General features: G+C 32.7%; 1 protein-coding gene and 1 pseudogene across 1 annotated transcript; one reads left to right on the plus strand and one right to left on the minus strand.

Moving 5' to 3' along the window:
* The first annotated feature begins 206 nt into the window (after positions 1–206).
* LOC122297031 lies at positions 207–17,604 on the plus strand (annotated as a pseudogene).
* Positions 339–2,729, minus strand: LOC122297504 (DNA replication licensing factor MCM5-like). Its single transcript, XM_043107581.1, has 5 exons — positions 2,199–2,729; positions 1,967–2,100; positions 1,487–1,673; positions 1,300–1,402; positions 339–1,213 (listed from the first exon to the last, which is right to left on the minus strand). The coding sequence occupies exons 2-5, from the start codon at positions 2,032–2,034 to the stop codon at positions 1,185–1,187; spliced, it is 387 nt and encodes a 128-aa protein (XP_042963515.1). The 5' UTR covers positions 2,035–2,100; positions 2,199–2,729; the 3' UTR covers positions 339–1,184.
* Positions 17,605–19,510: the final 1,906 nt, after the last annotated feature.

Raw genomic sequence — 19,510 nt, forward strand, 5'->3', positions numbered from 1 at the left:
TCCATTAGATCAATTATTCTAATTAATTTTTTTTATATAAACTTTAGACTTTTGGGATCGATTTCCTAAGATGCTAGCATTGAAAATTTATCACATTAAATTTTGATGAAGATCATATGGGCATATTTTCTTTGTTTTCGTTTTTTTGTTTTTTCAGCAACGGTCAAGTTCACCATGAGTATACTTTAGGAAATTAATCAACGATTTAGGAAATTAAAGAAATCCGGCCTAGCCTTTAGGTAGGCAACAATTGCATTCCAACAACCGGTCAATTGAATGCATGCAGTGGTATGATTGACGGCCTGCTGACTAGCTGCATGCAGGTTGTTGCCAAGTAGTTGCCGAGAAGTATGACCCACTTCTCTATTATTATTTATTTGCAATAAGTACTACATCTATAATTGGACCTCTTGGTGAATACTAATCTCGCATACACATCAGATCAGGATGAGCACTTCTTCTTCCATGGCCTTTCAATTAGGAGCTTCTTCCTCTCTCTCATTCTCTTCTTCTTCCATTCATAGGTGGACTCACGATGTATTCTTGAGTTTTAGAGGTGAGGATGTTCGTCAAAACTTTGTTTCTCATCTATACCATGCTTTGCATCAAAGAGGAATCAACACTTACATAGACAACAATCTCAAAAGAGGAGAGGAAATTTCGTCAGAACTTCTCAAAGCAATTGATGGATCAATGATTTCTATCGTTGTACTCTCCAAGAACTATTCAGATTCTAGATAGTGTTTAGATGAGCTGTTGAAGATCCTTGAGTGTGAGGAAGCGGTGAAACAAATTGTTCTACCCATATTTTACGATGTAGATCCATCAGATGTACGACATCAAAAAGGGAGTTTCGGAGAAGCATTTGCCAAACTTAGATATAAGTTCAAGGATGAAGTAAAGCTTACAAAGTGGGGGGTAGCTTTGGAAAAAGTAGCCAATTTGTCCGGATTGGAATTAGGGGACAGGTAATTCTAATGAGCTATGCTTATATATATGTCATTTATATATGATGTTAAAGAGAAGTTTATGGGGAAAGTTAATTTAGACAAATCCCGGATATGAGAGTTTGCAAATTGATGAGGATCATATGGTGCCATGCAAAACTATTTGATATTTTATCAGCTTTTTCAGCATTGACTTTTATGCACACCATACTTAAATTAGAAATCTTTTCTTACTGATTAGTGAGAAGCTCCCCAGTCGGAACATCCTACAAACACGAAGTAAATACCAATCAGTTTTGTTAAAAATGCAATTAAAACATGAACTTTTATTTATAAAGATTAAGAACCTTACCTCTGGATTCTCCTGCAGTTTCAAGGTTTGTTGATCGACATATATACTTGCTCTTATCTGGAACCACAAGCCATGGATCAAATGGGCATGGCTCTTCTCCCGGCTACAAATATCCCCTATAACTAGCATCAAATAAGCTCAAAACCACACAAATGTGACAAATTGTAAAAAGTGGTGTGAAATAAACCTGAGGGATATGATGACAAGAGCGAGGGACAATTGCACCACCAAGGCCTGGCCGACAAGGAACTTGCTTTGAATTTCTACAGTTCTTGCAGATAAGAGTCACATATGTCGCCTTTGCCTTAGTCCTAGATGCAGCTAGAGTGATCCCAGCTATTTTAACAAGTTTCAAAATATATTGAGCCTGCCACCTGCAACAAAAACCTCAAATTAACCAAAAAATAGAACTTTACACTTCTAATAAAAATTAAGGAAACCGTATAATAAGAAAAACCAAAACAAACCCTAAAGCCCAATTGGGTACGATATATAAAAGAAGATATAAAAAACAAGAACTTTAACTTCCACATCTCATTCAGGAAAGAAATCCTCCAATCAAAGGCCATTAGGTCCGTTTATTTATTCTGTTTCAATTGAATCCCTCAATTTAGGAATCAACCAAACAAAAATTAGAATACAAAAACCCACACACACCCCCAGAAACCTCATCGAGACTGGATCCTCCCTCGACGTTAGCAAGACCTGAACGTCCCCGGTCACCGGATCTTCCATTTCTCCCGTCTCTCCAGCCACTTTCGACCTCAAGCTCGCCAAAACCTCTGCTGCCGCCTTCTCAAACTATGAAAAACACACGCATACGATATCAACCATTTCATCATCATGAATAGCAAAAATGTCAACAGTTTTGGTAACAGAGAAACTATTTGAGAGCATACAAGAGGCAACTAGTCGGCGGGGGAGGAGCGGAGCAAGGCCGAGAGGTCAGGGTCGAAGGCATCGAGGTCTTCCAAGTCGACAAGAAGGGACTTGTTGGGATTGTGGACGAGGCTTTCTCTGTAGGGGAAAACATTCTTGACGGTCTCGAAGCTACGGATGAACTCCTTGAACTTCTGGAGGACGGAGTGTTGGCTTGCTGCCTCCGGATCGTGGTCTTCACTGCCGCCGCACCACGAGTGAGCCTAGTCACTGTAGTACACTGCCCCCTCGTCCCACCCTGACATCTCTCACTCTCTCTCTCTCTGCGTTTCTGCAAATGAAGAAATGGGGACTGTCGACTGACGAGTGATGTCTTGCTAGGGGAGGAGGAGGAGGAGGAGGAGGAGGGCATAAGTGGGTTTTTCCACTTTTTTGGTGGGAAGACTTGGTGGGAAAGGTTGGATGACTTGGCTTTGGTCACGTGTGAGAGCACCTGCGTTCAATGTAATCTTCAAATCAAACTCAATACTATACCGGTAGTAGGGCATATTTTGGAAGAGTAATGCTAAATAAAAATTTGGAGTCACTAGAGTGTGCAAGCGTTCTGTAATATTCTTGAAAAATAGTATAATTTATTATTAATAAATTAATTTTTTTATCTGAATTTTATATTTAGTCATTTTTATAAGTGATTGTATATCACTTACACATTTCATAACTATAAATATTATTTCTTATTTTGAAATTATGTGAAAAGTATTGCTTCACTTTTTCTTTTTCTTTTTGTTATATTTTTAAAACTTATAATTTATAACTTAAATATTAAGTTTAACGGTTAAAAATCTATTTACCATTTGGCAACATATATTTAGAACATTTTCAAATATATTAAATTTATTTAAAAACAAATTAAAAAAATATTTTATGAGGTATAAATGACATAAATATAATTTAATTTTTTAAAAATTATAACTATATTCTTAAAAGTTTAAAATTTGTAAATATCTTAAAGTTGTATTTATATTTTTTCCTATTAAAAATCTTTTTAAAATTAGAAATACATTTATATTATCATTATCATTATTATAGTCATTATCATGTATCACAACCAATTAGACGAAAATTATAATTGAGGTAAATGGAAGTAAGATGCTACATTTATTTTATAATAAAAATAATTTTAAAATTTAATGTAAATAATTTTATATATAAATCAAGCATTTTTTTTTTTTTTAAAGATAGCCCCAGTTTAAAAATCATATAGGATAGCATTGGACATGAATGGAATCGTGTCTCCCCAAACCCCAATTGTTAAAAGTAAATAACCAAAAAAAAAAAAACAAGAAAAAAATTGCTTTACCTAAAGAAAATCTGCATAATGATACATAATAAAGAAAACATACCTAAAGGATATGGCCAAGAGCTTAATAGCCTAATGACACATAATTTGATTCTCCAAAATCTGGTTTCAAAACCTCCCCTCTATTTGTATAAAAAAAAAAAAATAAATAAAGAGAACATATCAACTAACTCATAAATGCAAGGTTCGGTTCTCGCTCTCTCTCTCCATAATAGAGTTCTCTCTGCAACTCTTAGTAGTGAAACTCTGAACTCACCCTCTCTAATTCCTCTTTCCACCATGTAAATGGTAGATTTAATCCACCATATAGAAGCTCTTTATTGGGAAGGTTTAAACTTATTCCCTGAAAATGATGCAACTGTTGGAGATCCTGAGCTAGCCCTCATCGGAAGAATAGTGGCTTCTCGACCCCTAAAAAAAATTTCTCTACACGCCTCTTTCAGAGCTCCTTGGAGTTTCCTTAGTAAGTTCCACATTGAAGATCTTGATGTCAACCTGTTTTCTTTACTTTTCAAAATGATGGTGACAAAAGAAGAATCTTGAATCAAACTCCTTGGAATTTCAAAGGACATATGCTCATCCTTAAAATCTGTCCTGCAAAATCTACATGGAAAGAGATTAGTCTAACTACATCACCATTTCATGTTCAAATACATGGCCTAACCAGAAACCACATGACAGAAAAAATCGCTTCCAAGATAGGGAGTGCTGTTGGTACATTCCTTGGAGTGGATGTGGACCCTTTATTTGGTTTGTCTTGCAAGAAATTTATTAGGATTAAAGTGGAGATCGATATTACAAAGCCCTTGAAACAAGGCCTCTGGGAGCCAAGAGATTTCAATCTTAACACCTGAGTTCCATTCAAATATGAACGATTATCAGACTTTTGCTATGCATGCGGTAGGATTGGTCATTCACAAATTTTTTGCAATTACCTCAACTCTACTCCAGAACAAATGCCATTTGGACCATGGCTACGTGCGGAATCTCCTATTTTCATGACAGTAAATCTGATGTACTGTAGTCAAGAAAAGGTCCCTAGACTCCCGTTCACTCAATGGGTAGAAGAAGACATGGGTCAAGAATCTCCACTTTTTTGTGATGAGTTAATGGAAAATAGGTTAAGTGGTTTTTCGGCACCAACTTTGCATTTGCCTCCTCTCATGGGCGTACGTAAAGACCCACTTGCAAAAGGCCCCGATTGGAAAAGGCAAAGAAGTGGCTGAAGATAACACTTTTTCGATTAGAGGAAACTCATTTGTGAGAGGAGCATGTGAAAATAGCAAGGATCTTTATCAAGAAAAAAATAAATTCATGCAACCGATCAAGGTTAAAAATCTAAATGAGTTACTTTCAAGTCCAATCCAAACGGATTTTCACTACAGTACCCAGAAAAGAGCAATCGGCATTACTGAAAATACGCAACTCACTTACTGGCAATCGGATAAACCGAATTTCTCTATCCCATTTACAGGTTTCCGGCATGATTCCCACCTTCCAGGCAGTGGAGCTCAAGGCAACCTCTCTTTTTTGGATCCATTGGAGAAGATTGTACCATCTACTATAGGCTACAGTAGTCACATGAATGCTAGAGTTATTTCCTTCTCACCAACCGAAAGCCCCTCATCAAATTTGGAAGTAAATACATCTCCACCTACCGAATGTCCATTAGTCACTCAAGCCTTTTCTCCAGAGCAGCTTGTAGTACAGCAGACCAGTCAAAGTAACTTAAAAGTGGCGGAACCTATAGCGATTGAAGAGTGGGTCTCTCAGTGATGGAAACAAATTTCTGACACACTTATTCAAACCAAACTGAGGGCTATCAAGCTAGTTGAAGAAAATGAAACTACGAGACAGCTGGACATATTCGGTTGGGTCAGCAAGAAAATGAGACTCTAAAAGGCTTTCAAAGCCAAGCGGTGGAGCAGCTTATACCAGGCCCAAAAATGAAGATTAAGGGTGTCCAAAGCCCAAATGCAACCTAGCCAATTTCGGACAGCAAGGTTCTTCACATTCAAAGGAAGTCAGGCTCTCCGTACAATGCCAATGCTCCACTAAACACAAAGCCTAAGGTACTACTTTATGAGCCCTCTATCATTTATCATCCAGTCCAGTTGATTTCTCAAGTAGATCCTGGATATATATATATATATATATATATATATATATATATATAAAGTTGTACCTAGGAGGGGATATATAATGGTTATTGCACTCTATACATAACGGTTTATGAGTGCCATTTTAAGTCGATGGATTTCAACATTAACCACAATTTGTCAGTTTTAGTAAGCATCTAGCATTAAAATCTTCAATACTTACAAAAACTAATTGAAGGGTCAGGGTTTGTGCTAATCATTTCAGCAAAAGTTTTTACAGCATCATGTTTGTTGATGCGTTAATTTGCACAACAAACTGAAAGGGAGAAAAGAAGGATTCCCAGCTCACGATAATAATTCGGGCGTTGATATAGTATTCTTCCTGTTTATCCATGAAATAATAACAAATAAGCAAATAAAAATAAATAAAGAAAGACACAAAGATTTATATGGTTTGGCATAATGCCTACGTCCACGGATTGTTTAGGGGCGAAATTTATTATGATAGATGATTTTATAATCTCTCATGGCCTCAAACATCCCACAATATAATGCAGGATTTTAGTCAAAGTGTAGAGAAGTTATAGTGGAGTTTGGTGTAGGGAGCTTTTGTGGAGAGTCTGTGGACAAGTCTGAGATTTGTGTGGATCTCTGTCTTATTATATGGAGTAGGGGTGTAACGGGTCCGGTTTTGGACAAAATTTAGAATCGAACTGGTATGCACCGGTTTTATATTTTTCAAAACTGATTACGCACCGGTTACCCTCCTAAACCGGTACTCCGATTTTACCAGTTTCCAGTCTGGTTCGATCCGATTTTTTGATTTTAATATACTATATTATATATTATATAATATATATATTACTATAGTGATAATATATTGTAGTATATTATAATATATAATGATATAGTATTAGTATAACTATTAATATGCAATATATAATATTAGTAAAACTATTAATACAATAAACAAAATGATATAAGATTTTAAAATTTAATATTATATTAATTAGTAATTTATCATATAATACAAATTATTTTATATATAAAAATTTTATTAAATAGAAAAAATTAAAAATTATATATATATGAACCAGTCTGGTCTAGTCCGGTTTTAGAAAAAGAAAAATTAGAACCGGACCGATTTTGACCAGTTTTTTAAAAAAAAAATCGGTACCGAACCGAACCAAACTCGTGACAGAACCGATCCCACTGGTTCGGTCCGGTTTATCTGTTTTTTTTTTTTTTTACACCCCTAATATGGAGGTCTATTTTCTTGGAGTAATTGAGTTCAATTTGCTTTGTGAAACTTTTTCCTTTTAAGAGTCTGAGTTAACTTATCTTATCTCTTTTTGATTTTATCTCTTAGTTTGATTTTCGGGTTTAGCTCGAGACTAAATTATAAGTTGCTTATTTGACACTTATAGATGCCTGCGAATCTTAGGGGCGATTTGCTAGACAAGAAGGCCTATTTTTTCAATAATGTCAATCTTATCAATTTTTTTTATTTTTTAAATATGATGTAGTAAGTGAATTTTTAACAAGAATTGTTTTATTACATCCATATTTTTTTTAATCATTAATTCGACATTCTAACTTAATATGGTATATCTAGATCTATTTGAATTAACTTCAAAATATATCTTCAGAAATTATAAATATTTTATATGTTGGCCTAAATGAGGTGAGTAGTGTTAAATTAAGTACTAACTACTAAACCATTAAATTCATCATTTTTCATTAGGGGCAAGCTTTGAAGAAACAAATCTATTTGCAAGTTGATAATTATTTATTACCACACTTAGCAAAACCATAGATATGAAAGAATTATTAATGTTTAAAATTAGAAAAATCTTATTCATCATCCCCACACATTTTTTTTTTTAAATTTTTTTCTCTTATTAAATGTGTGGTATATAAATGATGAGTAGAAAAATTCAATTAAAAAAAATATATAGTGTGTAGTGAGTGTGGATAATGAATAGTAAAGCTCTTAAAATTAAATTATTTTACTAACTGAAAAAATGCCACGGAAGGTAATCTTTTGCTGTAATAGACTCATAACATTAGGACAAGAAATGCCAAAGTATGACCTACCCAACTGAGATTAAAGGTGGTTAACTTTTCCTTATGGTTTAAAAAAGAATTATAATACTACTTCTTAGTTCTTTCGATGATCGATCTCGATATTGTTTCACTATAAATTTTTTTATTTGATGATTAAAAAAGTCATTTTTATTGATATTATAAAATTTTTATTTAAAAAAATATTTAAAAATATAAAAAAATATATGAAAAATCAAGATGATTTGTTGAACTACATGACTACGATGGATGCAGCACGACTTTTAAAAAAGCATAGCATGTGATAGTGTGGGACATCAATGGATGCAATCATTATGATACTCTTGACCAATACAATCTACAATCTTGACCCAATCATGATCGTACAGCTTGGAAGGTTTGCTGAAATTAAAAAAGAAACAATTACAAAGTTGGATTGCAATTTTTCTTTTTTAAGAAATGATAAAATGACAACCTCTTAATTAATAAGTTTTACACAATTTATTCATAAATATTATTAATGATTTTAAAAATTTTCAGAAATTTTTCTTTAATTTTAAAGTTTCTGAATTTTTAAAAAATAATATTATTTTACTATGTACGAGTATTAATGCAGTCGTCATTGTAACTCACTGTTTTATTTTGTTTTGTTTTGCTCCAGAAGTACTAATGAGAGCATTAATGTGTGAAACATGACTTCTCTTGTTTTAAGAAGTTGCCAGGAAATTGCCAAGTAGTTACTGAACATCTTTCTTTTAATAATTTAACGCGGCATTGACTCAAGACTTCACAAGGAAGTTGCCAGAAGACATCATTAAGTGAAACACGTATGGTGTAGAATGAAGTATAGACTTGTCTTTTAAGGAGAGTCGATGATGTCCAACTCTCTACATCCAGTAAGTAGTTTGATCATCAGGCGCATATTACATACACACGTACACTGACAAATTTCTTCCATGGCCTTATCTACAAGCTCTTCTTCATCCTCTTCTTCAGTCACCTCTTCATGGTCCTACGATGTGTTCTTGAGTTTTAGAGGAGAAGATACCCGTGAAACTTTTACTACCCATCTATACCATGCTTTGATTCAAAAGGGAATCTGCACCTACTTAGATGAGGATGAGCTTAGAAGAGGTGATGAGATTTCACCTGCACTTCTCCAAGCTATAGAAAGTTCAAGAATTTCCATCATTATACTCTCAAAAAATTATGCATCATCACCATGGTGTTTGGACGAGCTATTGAAGATTCTTGAGTGTAAAAAATCAAAACAACAAATAGTTCAACCTGTGTTTTACCATGTAGATCCATCATATGTTCGAAAGCAAGAAGGAAGTTTTGGGGAAGCATTGGCTAAATATGCTGAGAAATTGAATGTAGACATGAAGAAGTTGCAGCTGTGGAAGGAAGCCCTTCAAGAAGTTGCCAATTTGTCCGGATACCATCTGATCAGAAATGGGTATTTCTAACTGCTTAATTAATTTGTGCTGTTCATTAATTCATGATTTCCCCCCATTCTATCATATGTATAAATCACTAGCTAGTCCGCATCTTGTATATATATGGGTTTTAATATGGAACTAAAACGTTAATTTCTTTATAAGTTTATTGGAAATTAAAGCTGAATAAATTGAACTAATCACAACCTGAATGAAACTATATAAAAATCTAAGTTTTTGTTTGGCCTTTTAATGATCGCCAACTAAAGTACATGCAGAGATCGATCAACTCGTACGCACTGCTTATGTTCCTTGTCTTTCTTATTTTAGTTTATTTTCAGGTTGTGGGAAAAAATTTATTTAGATTATTTTCCTAATTGTTTTTTATGCGAAGAGCTGTATTCATTAATTAATCCTTTTTCTTTATATTATGTTGCTTATATTGCATGTGAGGAGTACAAGTCATTAATTGTTTTTTTTTTCTTTTTATATATGTGTCCACACAAACTCAGGAATGAATCAAAATTCATTGAAAAAATCATTCAAGATGTCTCAAGAATGGCAAATGATCATTTATATTTACATGTTGCCGAGCATCCCGTTGGATTAAAACCTCATGTAGAAGATGTCAAATTGCATTTAAGCGTTGGAACGAAAGACATACGAATGATAGGAATTTTTGGAGTTGGGGGAATTGGTAAGACAACTCTAGCCAAAGCAATTTATAACTTGATTGCTTTTGAATTTGAAGCTAGTTGTTTTCTTCCAATTAATAGCGACATTGGGAATCTAGTGAATCGTTTGGTGCAACTACAAAATACACTTCTTTTTAAGATTTTAGGAGACGGTAGAAGTTTGAAGGTTGACAATATTGATACGGGAAAATATATGATAGAACGTAGGCTTCACTCTAAGAGAGTTCTTCTAATTCTTGATGGTGTAGACCACTTGGATCAATTAAAAACATTAGTAGGAGCTTGTGATTGGTTTGGTGAAGGAAGTAGAATCATCATCACAACAAGAGATCAACACTTGTTGACTGCTCATGGAGTTGATTCAACATATGAGATGACGGGATTGAATAAAGAGGATGCTTTTCAACTATTTTGTTGGCATGCTTTCAGAAGTGAGAAACCGGTTGACGGTTATGGAGAGTTTGTAGAACAGATTATAAATTATGCTGGGAGCCTTCCACTAGTTTTAACAGTGCTTGGTTCGGATTTACATGGCAGAACTAAAAAAGAGTGGGAAAGTGCATTGGATCAGTACACGAAAATCCCTCACCAAGATATTCAAAAAATACTTCAAACGAGTTATGATAGATTAAGCGAAAATGAAAAGACACTACAAGATACATGATTTTTTGAGACAAAAAATTTTGTCTCAAAAAATGGAAATTTCGTCCCTAAAAGTTTTGGGAGACAAAAAAATTTTGTCTCTATTTTGTCTCAAAAAGGCTGTCTCAGAAAGTTTTCGGAGACGAAAATCAATTTTCGTCTCTGAAAAGTATTTTTAGGGACGAAATTGGGCGAAACCGGTCGAAACCGTTCGAACGCAAAATTTTTTCTGAGACAAAAAAATGTCGTCTCAGAATCAAGTTCGAACGAAAATATTTTTGTTCGAACGAACGCATGGATTGTATTTCCCGGTAAGTTCGAATGGGTATATTTTTGTTCGAATGGAAATTTTTTGGTTCGAATGGATATTGTTTTGTTCGAATGGAAATTTTTTTGTTCGAATGGATATGTTTTTGTTCGAATGTATGCATAAATGGTAATTTACCATTCGAACGGCATTGATCAAACAAAATGAAATTGATAATACAAATTGTAATCTATATACATCAAATTGTAATCTATATACATCAATTGTTCAAATGTTTACAAACATCATAAATATTAAAGGCAATTAAAAAAAACCAAATGAATTATGATTATGGTGGTAGTGGTGGTATAGGGTTTTGGGACATCATTAATTGAAATTGTTCAAACATTTTTTGGTTATTTAATTGTAGCCTTTCTTCTAATCTTGCTTCTAAATTTGCTGCTTGATCTAATCGGGTCAGCAACTCTTTTTCCTTCGATCTCAATCGTTCTATCTCAAGTGCAGCTTCCTCTAATCTTTTAGTCTTGTCGTCATTCGATCTGGTTTTAGAAGATGTTGAGGATGGCTTCACGCAACGTCCTAAGCCCCTCAAATATCCAGAACGTGATCCAAGAACTTGAGAAAAGATTTGAGCATCGTTGACAGATGATTCATCAGATGGATCCGCAACAGTGTCTTTAAGAGATATCATCTTGTCCTGGAAAAAGAAAAACATTAAAATTAGTATATGTAACAAAAATATATTTAGACAATGAAATTAAATAAACTTAAACTTACATAATTTGCCTCTGCCTCAGGATTGCTCCAAACACCATCACGATTTTTATGTGCTTTAGCATACAATTGAGTCAGATCATAATCAGTAGGAGTTTCTTCTTGCTGCAAAATGAAAATTAATATCATAATTTATATGAAAAAGTGTATATATTAAGATTTAATGGAGACAATACGAAAAAATAATATCATATTTTATTTAAAAGATATGCAGTGATAAAATACCTTGTTCTGGCGCTGGTGATGTTGGCCCACCATTGTTGACAGGTGAATCACACGGGAGTTAGTAAGTGGTGGGGATGGCTCACGTGTTCTTTTGCGTTTAGGAGGCATTTCTGTTTGAAATTATAATAAATGTATAAAATGAAGTCTTAATCTATTTAATTAGACTACTTAAATATTTTTAATTATACATTATAATTCTTTAATTAAATATTATATAAGTATATTCCATCATGTTAATCATCTTAATTAGAGTACTTAAATATTTTTAAATATTTAGTTATAATTTTTTAATTAATTATTTTATAATTATATTTTAACTAATTAATATTTTAAAATTTCGTCTCAGAATCATATATTTTAATTATATTTTATTAGAGTACATAAATATTTTCAATAATTCATTATAATTATTTAATTAAATATTTTATAAGAGTATTTAGAGTATTAATCTATTTAATTAGAGCATTTAAATATTTTCAAATATTTAATTATAATTTTTAATTAATTATTTTATAATTATATTTTAACTAATTAACATATTAATCTATTTAATTATAGTACTTAAATATTTACAATTATACATTATAATTACATTTTATAATTACATTATAAATATCTACGTAATTGGTACTGTTCGAACAAACACTCAAACTGTTCGAACGAAATTCTGGTCAAGTTAGATTCCATTCGAACGGAGAAAATTCAATTCGAACGGTATTCAGAGTGTTCGAATGGGACCAAGCTAGAAACCATTCACGAAATATAGCAAAAACCTGAACCACAAAACACAATTTTCCCATACACTACAGCATATTTCAATATAATATATTGAAAACTAAATTATTATCCCTAAATATGATTATTAAATAACTTAAAAAACTATAAAAACTTACCTCTAATTTTTGCAATCTAATAAAAATATTAATCCACAATACCTATATGTATAAAACACATTAAACCATTGTTCTATCCCAACAAATAAATGCAGCAAATATCAAGATACTTGTAAAAGAAAATCGGAATGAAAAATAACAAAAAAAATACATATTACCTCTTGTCCTTGTCTTTTCTCCCTCAAGAATCTCTTTTCTCTCACTTCTTTAAGCTCTCTCTCTATACAACACTCTCTCAAAGCCTCTGTCGCTCTCTCTCCTTCTCTCAAACTTCAATCCGAGTGAAAATGAAGTGAAATGATCGGTTTAATAATATGTGAATTTACGTTCGAACGGATTTTTTAGCAGTTCGAACGCGAAAATTCAAAAAGACCGCTAATTTTTCCCACAATATTTTCTCGTTCGAACTAATAATATAAGCGTTCGAACAAAAAAATGGAATATTCTCCAGCATATACCGATAATTTGGCGTGAATTTTCCCTCCAAACAAAAAAAATTCGTTCGAACATACTTTATCTCTATTCGAACTATTTTATATTCGTTCGAATATATAATTCTAGAAATATATAAATATACACATAATATTTTCAATATTATTATTAGTATTTGTAAAAAATATATACACTATATAATACTAAGTGTCACTAATAGCATAATACTAAGTTTCTTACCAATCTATAATATTAAGTATTACTAATAGTATAATATTTTATTTAGTATCACTTATAGTGTTATACTTATAATTAGTATCACTATAAGTATAATACTAAGTATCACTAATAGTATAATACTAAGTGATATTATGGTATAGATAGCATAAATATATGAAAACTAATAGTACTATAATATTTTATAATATATTCTAAGTACTTGGTTTATTACTAATATACAAACTAAATATATTAGATATATGTATTTTGTACTTATATTTAATGCAATGTTTTACTATATACTTAGTATATTACTTTATAATGCAATGCTTTACACAATATTATTTTATACTCATCTAATGCATAATATATATACTATTATATATATACTAGTTACTTACAATATATATAAGTAACTAATTAAATACTCTATACTATATAATATAGATATCTAATATATATTATATATATACTATATTATATATACTAGTCCAGAAATTTTTTATTAGTACTAATATTAGTATTATATACTAGTATTAGTAATATAAAACGTATTGTTTTACCTCTTGTACTTATATATATTTTTTTATGAATTATTATATAATTTATTCGAACTTATACCCTTTTCGTTCGAACTTATACCCTTTTCGTTCGAACGAAATTATGTTATATATGCCGCGATATAGTTTCTTCTCTGACCCCATTTTGTTGTTTTGGGGCTAAATGACACAAAAGTAATCGGTAGAAATGATGGGGCTTTACTCCTAAATCATTTCTACCAATTAAAATCTTGGATTATGGTGAAAAACTAGTTTGTAGATTCGGGACTGAGTCGACTCAACCATGTCTGTTTGGCTTAGTTCCGTTCGAATGAGCCTAAATTCCATTCGAATGAAATTAAAGACCATTCGAATGGAATTTATTGTCATTCGAATGGAATATAAGTTCATTCGAATGGACTTTAACGTCATTCGAATGAAATTTTCGGCCAATCGAATTGAATTTTAATCATTCGAGTTAAAGATAATATTTGGCAGCCCTTATTGTTATTTATATTGAGGGAATTCATTCAGCACATTATGAAAAAGTTAAAGGACCTGGAAGGATGCTTACATACCTACATGAGGATTTTGATTTACTTAATAAATAGATATTGTTAGTTATTATTTTACTATTTTTATGTTGTATAGAACGTCTAACTCTTTTTGGGATGTAATTAATGTATGGTTTTTATTTTTAGTGTTTGCTAGCCTCTTTATTATTAATTATATTTTCTTCTCATTACACTTAATGTTCACGATAATTAAAAAGAGGACAATATCTTTAAAATAATATTTATTTAACTAAAATGTTTTTAAATTAATTATTACATATTTTTTATATTTTTTAATATAAAAAATATGTATTATTACAATTTTAACAATATATCTTTTCAATTAAATAATATCGTTCGAACAAGGTAATACTCATTCGAACCAATTATTTTTCATTCGAATAGATTAATTATCTGTTCGAATAAAATTTTATTAGTTCGAACGGTTAAGATTTTTGGAGACGATCTAATTCGTCCCAGAATCTTCGGTTCGAACTAATATGTATTAGTTCGAACGGATTTATAAGGTACTCCATATTTTGAGACGAAATTTAAATTTCGTCTCTGAAAAGTATTTTTAGGGACGAAATTTATTTCGTCCCTAATAAATTTCGTCTCTAAAAATTAAATTTCTTGTAGTGAGAATGTTTTTCTTGACATTGCATGTTTTTTCAATGGACAATGCCTTTATAATGTCATTGAGATGCTAGATAGTTTTGGTTTTTGCCCAAACTTTTCGATCCCAAGACTACGGGAGAAGTGTCTTATTTCGGAATTTCACGGAATATTGCAAATGCATAACTTGTTACAAGATATGGGTAGAGAAGTTGTTCGACAAGAATCGCCCAAAAATCTAGGAGCACGTAGCAGATTATTTTTTCATGAAGATGTTCGTGAAGTACTGGAGGATGATACAGTAAGTCAGATCAAAATCTCTTTCAATTAAACATTGTTTCTTTAGCACATGTGACATATACGTATGTATAAATATATGAATAAATGAATAATTTATTTTTTGATTTTGTTGGCTCACTTAAACATGCATTGTCTTCCTATATAGGGAACAAATAATCATGTTGAAGGAATTGTTATAGATTTTCCTGAAGGTGATGATATCATCCGCTTGAGTCCCAAGGCCTTCGAGAATATGAAAAGACTCAGATTATTTAGATGCCGCAATGCACATTTTTCTGAAGAACTTAATTGTCTACCTAATTCAATAAGAGTGCTTGATTGGCCTAATTGTCCTTTAGAATCTATGCCATCTAAATTTCGTGGAGACAAACTCTCTATTCTACACATGCCTGGTAGTCGCATCCAGGAGATACGGTTGGAATTTAAGGTACAATTATTATTATTTTCAATATTGTTTTTCTTTAAACTTAGTTTGATGTTCTTTTCTTTTTAACAGAATCTCACGGTTATGAATTTTCAGTTTTGTCAATTCATGACGAAACTCCCAGATATTTCAAGGTGTCCAAATTTGATGAAAATAGATCTTAATTATTGTAGAAATCTGGTTCAAGTTCATGATTCTGTTGGATTCCTTGATAAGCTTAAGAGATTGTATCTTCATGGATGTAACAACCTAAAGTGCTTTCCAAGGGCATTGAAGTTGAGAAATTTGGGAATCCTTGATCTTAGTGATTGCTCAAGTCTTCATAACTTTCCTAAAATTGAATGTGAGATGAAACATTTAGGCGAAGTCTCCTTATCGAGCACCGCAATAGAAGAATTGCCTTCATCCATTGGCTACCTCACTGGGCTTGAAGTTTTGATACTAAATCACTCCATAAACCTTAAGCGTCTACCAAGTAGCATTCATCAGTTGAGATCTCTAGGCTCTTTTTATCTCAGCAATTGTCCAAATATTATAAGTTTTGGGATGGAGGAGGAGGAGGTGCATAATGGACAACCCACACCCTATGTAGTGTCTACAAGCTGGGAAAATAATGAAGCTTCATTAGGTGCACCTCCTGGTCTTCATTTGAGTCTTGCACACTCTGGCCTATCAAAATCAAATTTCTTTGAGACATTTCATTTATTTCCCGATTTGGAAAGTTTAGATCTATCAGGAAGTGATATCATAAGCATTCCTACAAGCATCAAAACATTTGTTAGATTGGGGAGTCTTACATTGAATGATTGCAAGCAACTTCAAGAAATTAAAGAGTTTCCACTGAATCTAATATTGGTAAGGGCTGAAGGATGCATATCACTGGAAAATTTACCAGAAATATCAAAAGAATTCAATTTCCCACGGCTACATCATATGGAGTTGGCCAGATGCTATAAAGTGAATATGGGAAATTGGATATCAAATCTTGCATGGAATGGAGTAAGTCCCTATATATATATATATATATATTTCTCTTTTCCTTTTTTACTCGTTTTGTGTGTCTAATTGGTTTATATATATGAATATAGTTGAAATATATTTTATGATGTATTCTTCCAACAGGCTGCCATGTTATTTCCCGGAAATAAGATTCCAGATTGGTTCAGCCATTGCAAGGAGTTCACTTCAAATAGTCATCAGTGTGAATTTGATATTAAAATGGCCCCACCGTATAATTTGGATGACATCATAGGAATTGCTTTTTGTGCTATTATTGAACCTGTTGCAACTATTGAATTTAAAGTTAACATTATGAGAGGAGATGCCTATGTCGGTACTCGGTGGGATATTACACTTGCAGCATTTGATGAAATTGATTCAGATCATGTATGGTTAAGGTACCTAACTACAGAAGATATTACACGCCTACGAGATGTGAGTGTAGATCAGGCAGATGATCATTTGAGGATTATATTTGAAAACTGGATCCCAGATAATTCTTTGATCTTCAAACATTGCGGAGTTCATCTGTTATACAAACAACATGATGAACAGAATGCAAAAGATCATGAAAATGTTGATGTCCATTTGGATGCACCCATTGAAGATATTGGAAATTTAGCAAATCCAATGGATCATGGAAGTCAACTTTCTAGGAGGCGTCGTGTTGATCTTGACGACGACAACGATGACCACAACATTAAACCTAACTTGTACCCACAACAAAGGAAGCCTGCTTCAACCTTGGAAATCAAACTTCTTTTGCGTGCTAGACGTAGACTACGTAGTGATGTAAAGTAGTTAGTTTACTTGGCATTTTAACTTAATTAAGCTTCGTATATATGAATGAAAATATGATTATATATAGCCTAGAATTGCCAATACTATTATCTTGTGATCATTCATTCATCCATGCCAATTCCAGCATAACAAGAACTACGTCCTAACAGAGCTCGAAGGCAGTTTCCAAAAACTAGAAGATCAATACTGTACAGTTTACTTCATTTGTTTTCAAAATCATTTCAATTCATTTCATCTCATCTAATTATTACAATTTTATCAAACTTTCAAACAAAATTCAACCATTTCAAACTCAACACAAAAATAATATTAAAAAATAATATTATGATAATATTTTATTTTAACTTTTATCTTATTTCATCTTAACTCACTATTCAAAATAGGCAGTACTTCAAAGTCCTAATTAAAGTTTTTACTTCTGAAATTATTGATTGGAGTTGTGTTACTTCTGAAATTATTTTACTTGTTTTTATGTTATGTAATTTGGATTTGAAACAATGTTGAAACTTGTAATATTTTCGTACGCTTGTGTTTTAAGCAAATTTGTATTTGAACAAAATGCTGGTATTTAGTTGTAAGACTTTTATTATCCACTGCGTTATTTTTATTGTACACGTATTGCATGTACACACACTTGGCACTTGGCGATGGGATGTGTGACCCATGTTGTCATCATTCCGATGTCTCGATTTCCATGTGTCCGTACGTGGGAGTTGGGGGCGTCACACGGTTTATCGATTTTTTTTTTACACCCCTAATATGAAGGTCTATTTTCTTGGAGTAATTGAGTCCAATTTACCTTGTAAAACATTTTCTTTTTAAGAATCTGAGTTAACTCGTCTTATCTCTTTTTGACTTTATCTTTTAGTTTGATTTTCGAGCTTAGCTCAAGACTAAATTATAGATTGCTTATTTGACACCTATAGATGCCTGCGAATCTTAAGGGCGATTTGCTAGACAAGAAGGCCTATTTTTTCAATAATGTCAATCTTATCAAATTTTTTTTTTTTTTAAATTTGATGTATTAAGTGAATTTTTAACAAGAATTATTTTATTACATCCATATTTTTTTAAATTATTAATTCGACATTCTCACTTAATATGGTATATCTAGATCTATTAGAATTAACTTCAAAATATATCTTCAGAAATTATTAATTTTTTATATGTTGGCCTGAATGAGGTGAGTGTTAAGTTTTTTTTTTTTTTTTTTGATGGGAATATGCTTCATTGCATTCATTCATAAACGAAGTTACAACTGTGACTTATCAATACAGGAGAACCAGACTATAAGTCAACTAACGCAACTGCTCAGGAGCTTCCCCGTCAACAAATTTCTTTGTGACGGACATTGTCTAAACTTCTACACCTTCTCTCCTGACAACAGTCAAAAGAGAAAGCGCTCTGTCAAAACAGAGTTAAACGACTTTTCTTTCAAAGAAGAGAGGTACACTCACGCTCCATCCTCCCAAGGAGGAGGAGTACTACCACACTCTCTCCTCCCAAGGAGGAAGAGTACAAACACCTACCTTCCTCCAAAGGAGGAGTAGGACTAACACCCACATTCTTCCTCCAAAAGAGGAGTGGGAGACAAATCTATTTCTTTTTTATTAATAAAAACTAAACTAAACTAACAAATACAAATGCAAAAAAACAAATAAAAAACTGGCTTATGGGCTGTAAAATCAAATGGCCCAGCCTGAGACAAAAGCCCAGATTGAGTGCTTGTGGGGGCCCAAACCCGTTAGGGTTTCCAAAACATATTCTGCCGCCGCCACCCGTATCTCCTCTTTCCTTCCTCTGCATCTTCCCCCGCCGAGTCCCCTGCACCAGCGTACGAGAAAGGCCTCATCACAAGATCACTGAAGGTTCGTCCCGGCCCTCGCCCTCATGCTGCCGTCTCTTGCCCAGTCTTACCCCAGTCCGGCGTACGTGCTTAGCATGCTTCAGAAATTGTCCATAAAATAGTCCGGCGCAGCATGCTTCGGTT

Source organism: Carya illinoinensis, chromosome 15, assembly GCF_018687715.1.
Source record: "Carya illinoinensis cultivar Pawnee chromosome 15, C.illinoinensisPawnee_v1, whole genome shotgun sequence".
NCBI classification, from domain to species: Eukaryota; Viridiplantae; Streptophyta; class Magnoliopsida; order Fagales; family Juglandaceae; genus Carya; species Carya illinoinensis.

Bases quoted from the DNA above. Each gene is read 5' to 3' on its own strand.
- LOC122297504 (XM_043107581.1), bottom strand. From the start codon at position 2,034: ATGGAAGATCCGGTGACCGGGGACGTTCAGGTCTTGCTAACGTCGAGG. The intron at 1,674-1,966 runs GTTTCTGGGGGT...TTTTTGTTGCAG, and splicing joins GAGGATCCAGTCTCGATGAG to GTGGCAGGCTCAATATATTT. The intron at 1,214-1,299 runs GTAAGGTTCTTA...TCGTGTTTGTAG, and splicing joins AACTGCAGGAGAATCCAGAG to GATGTTCCGACTGGGGAGCT.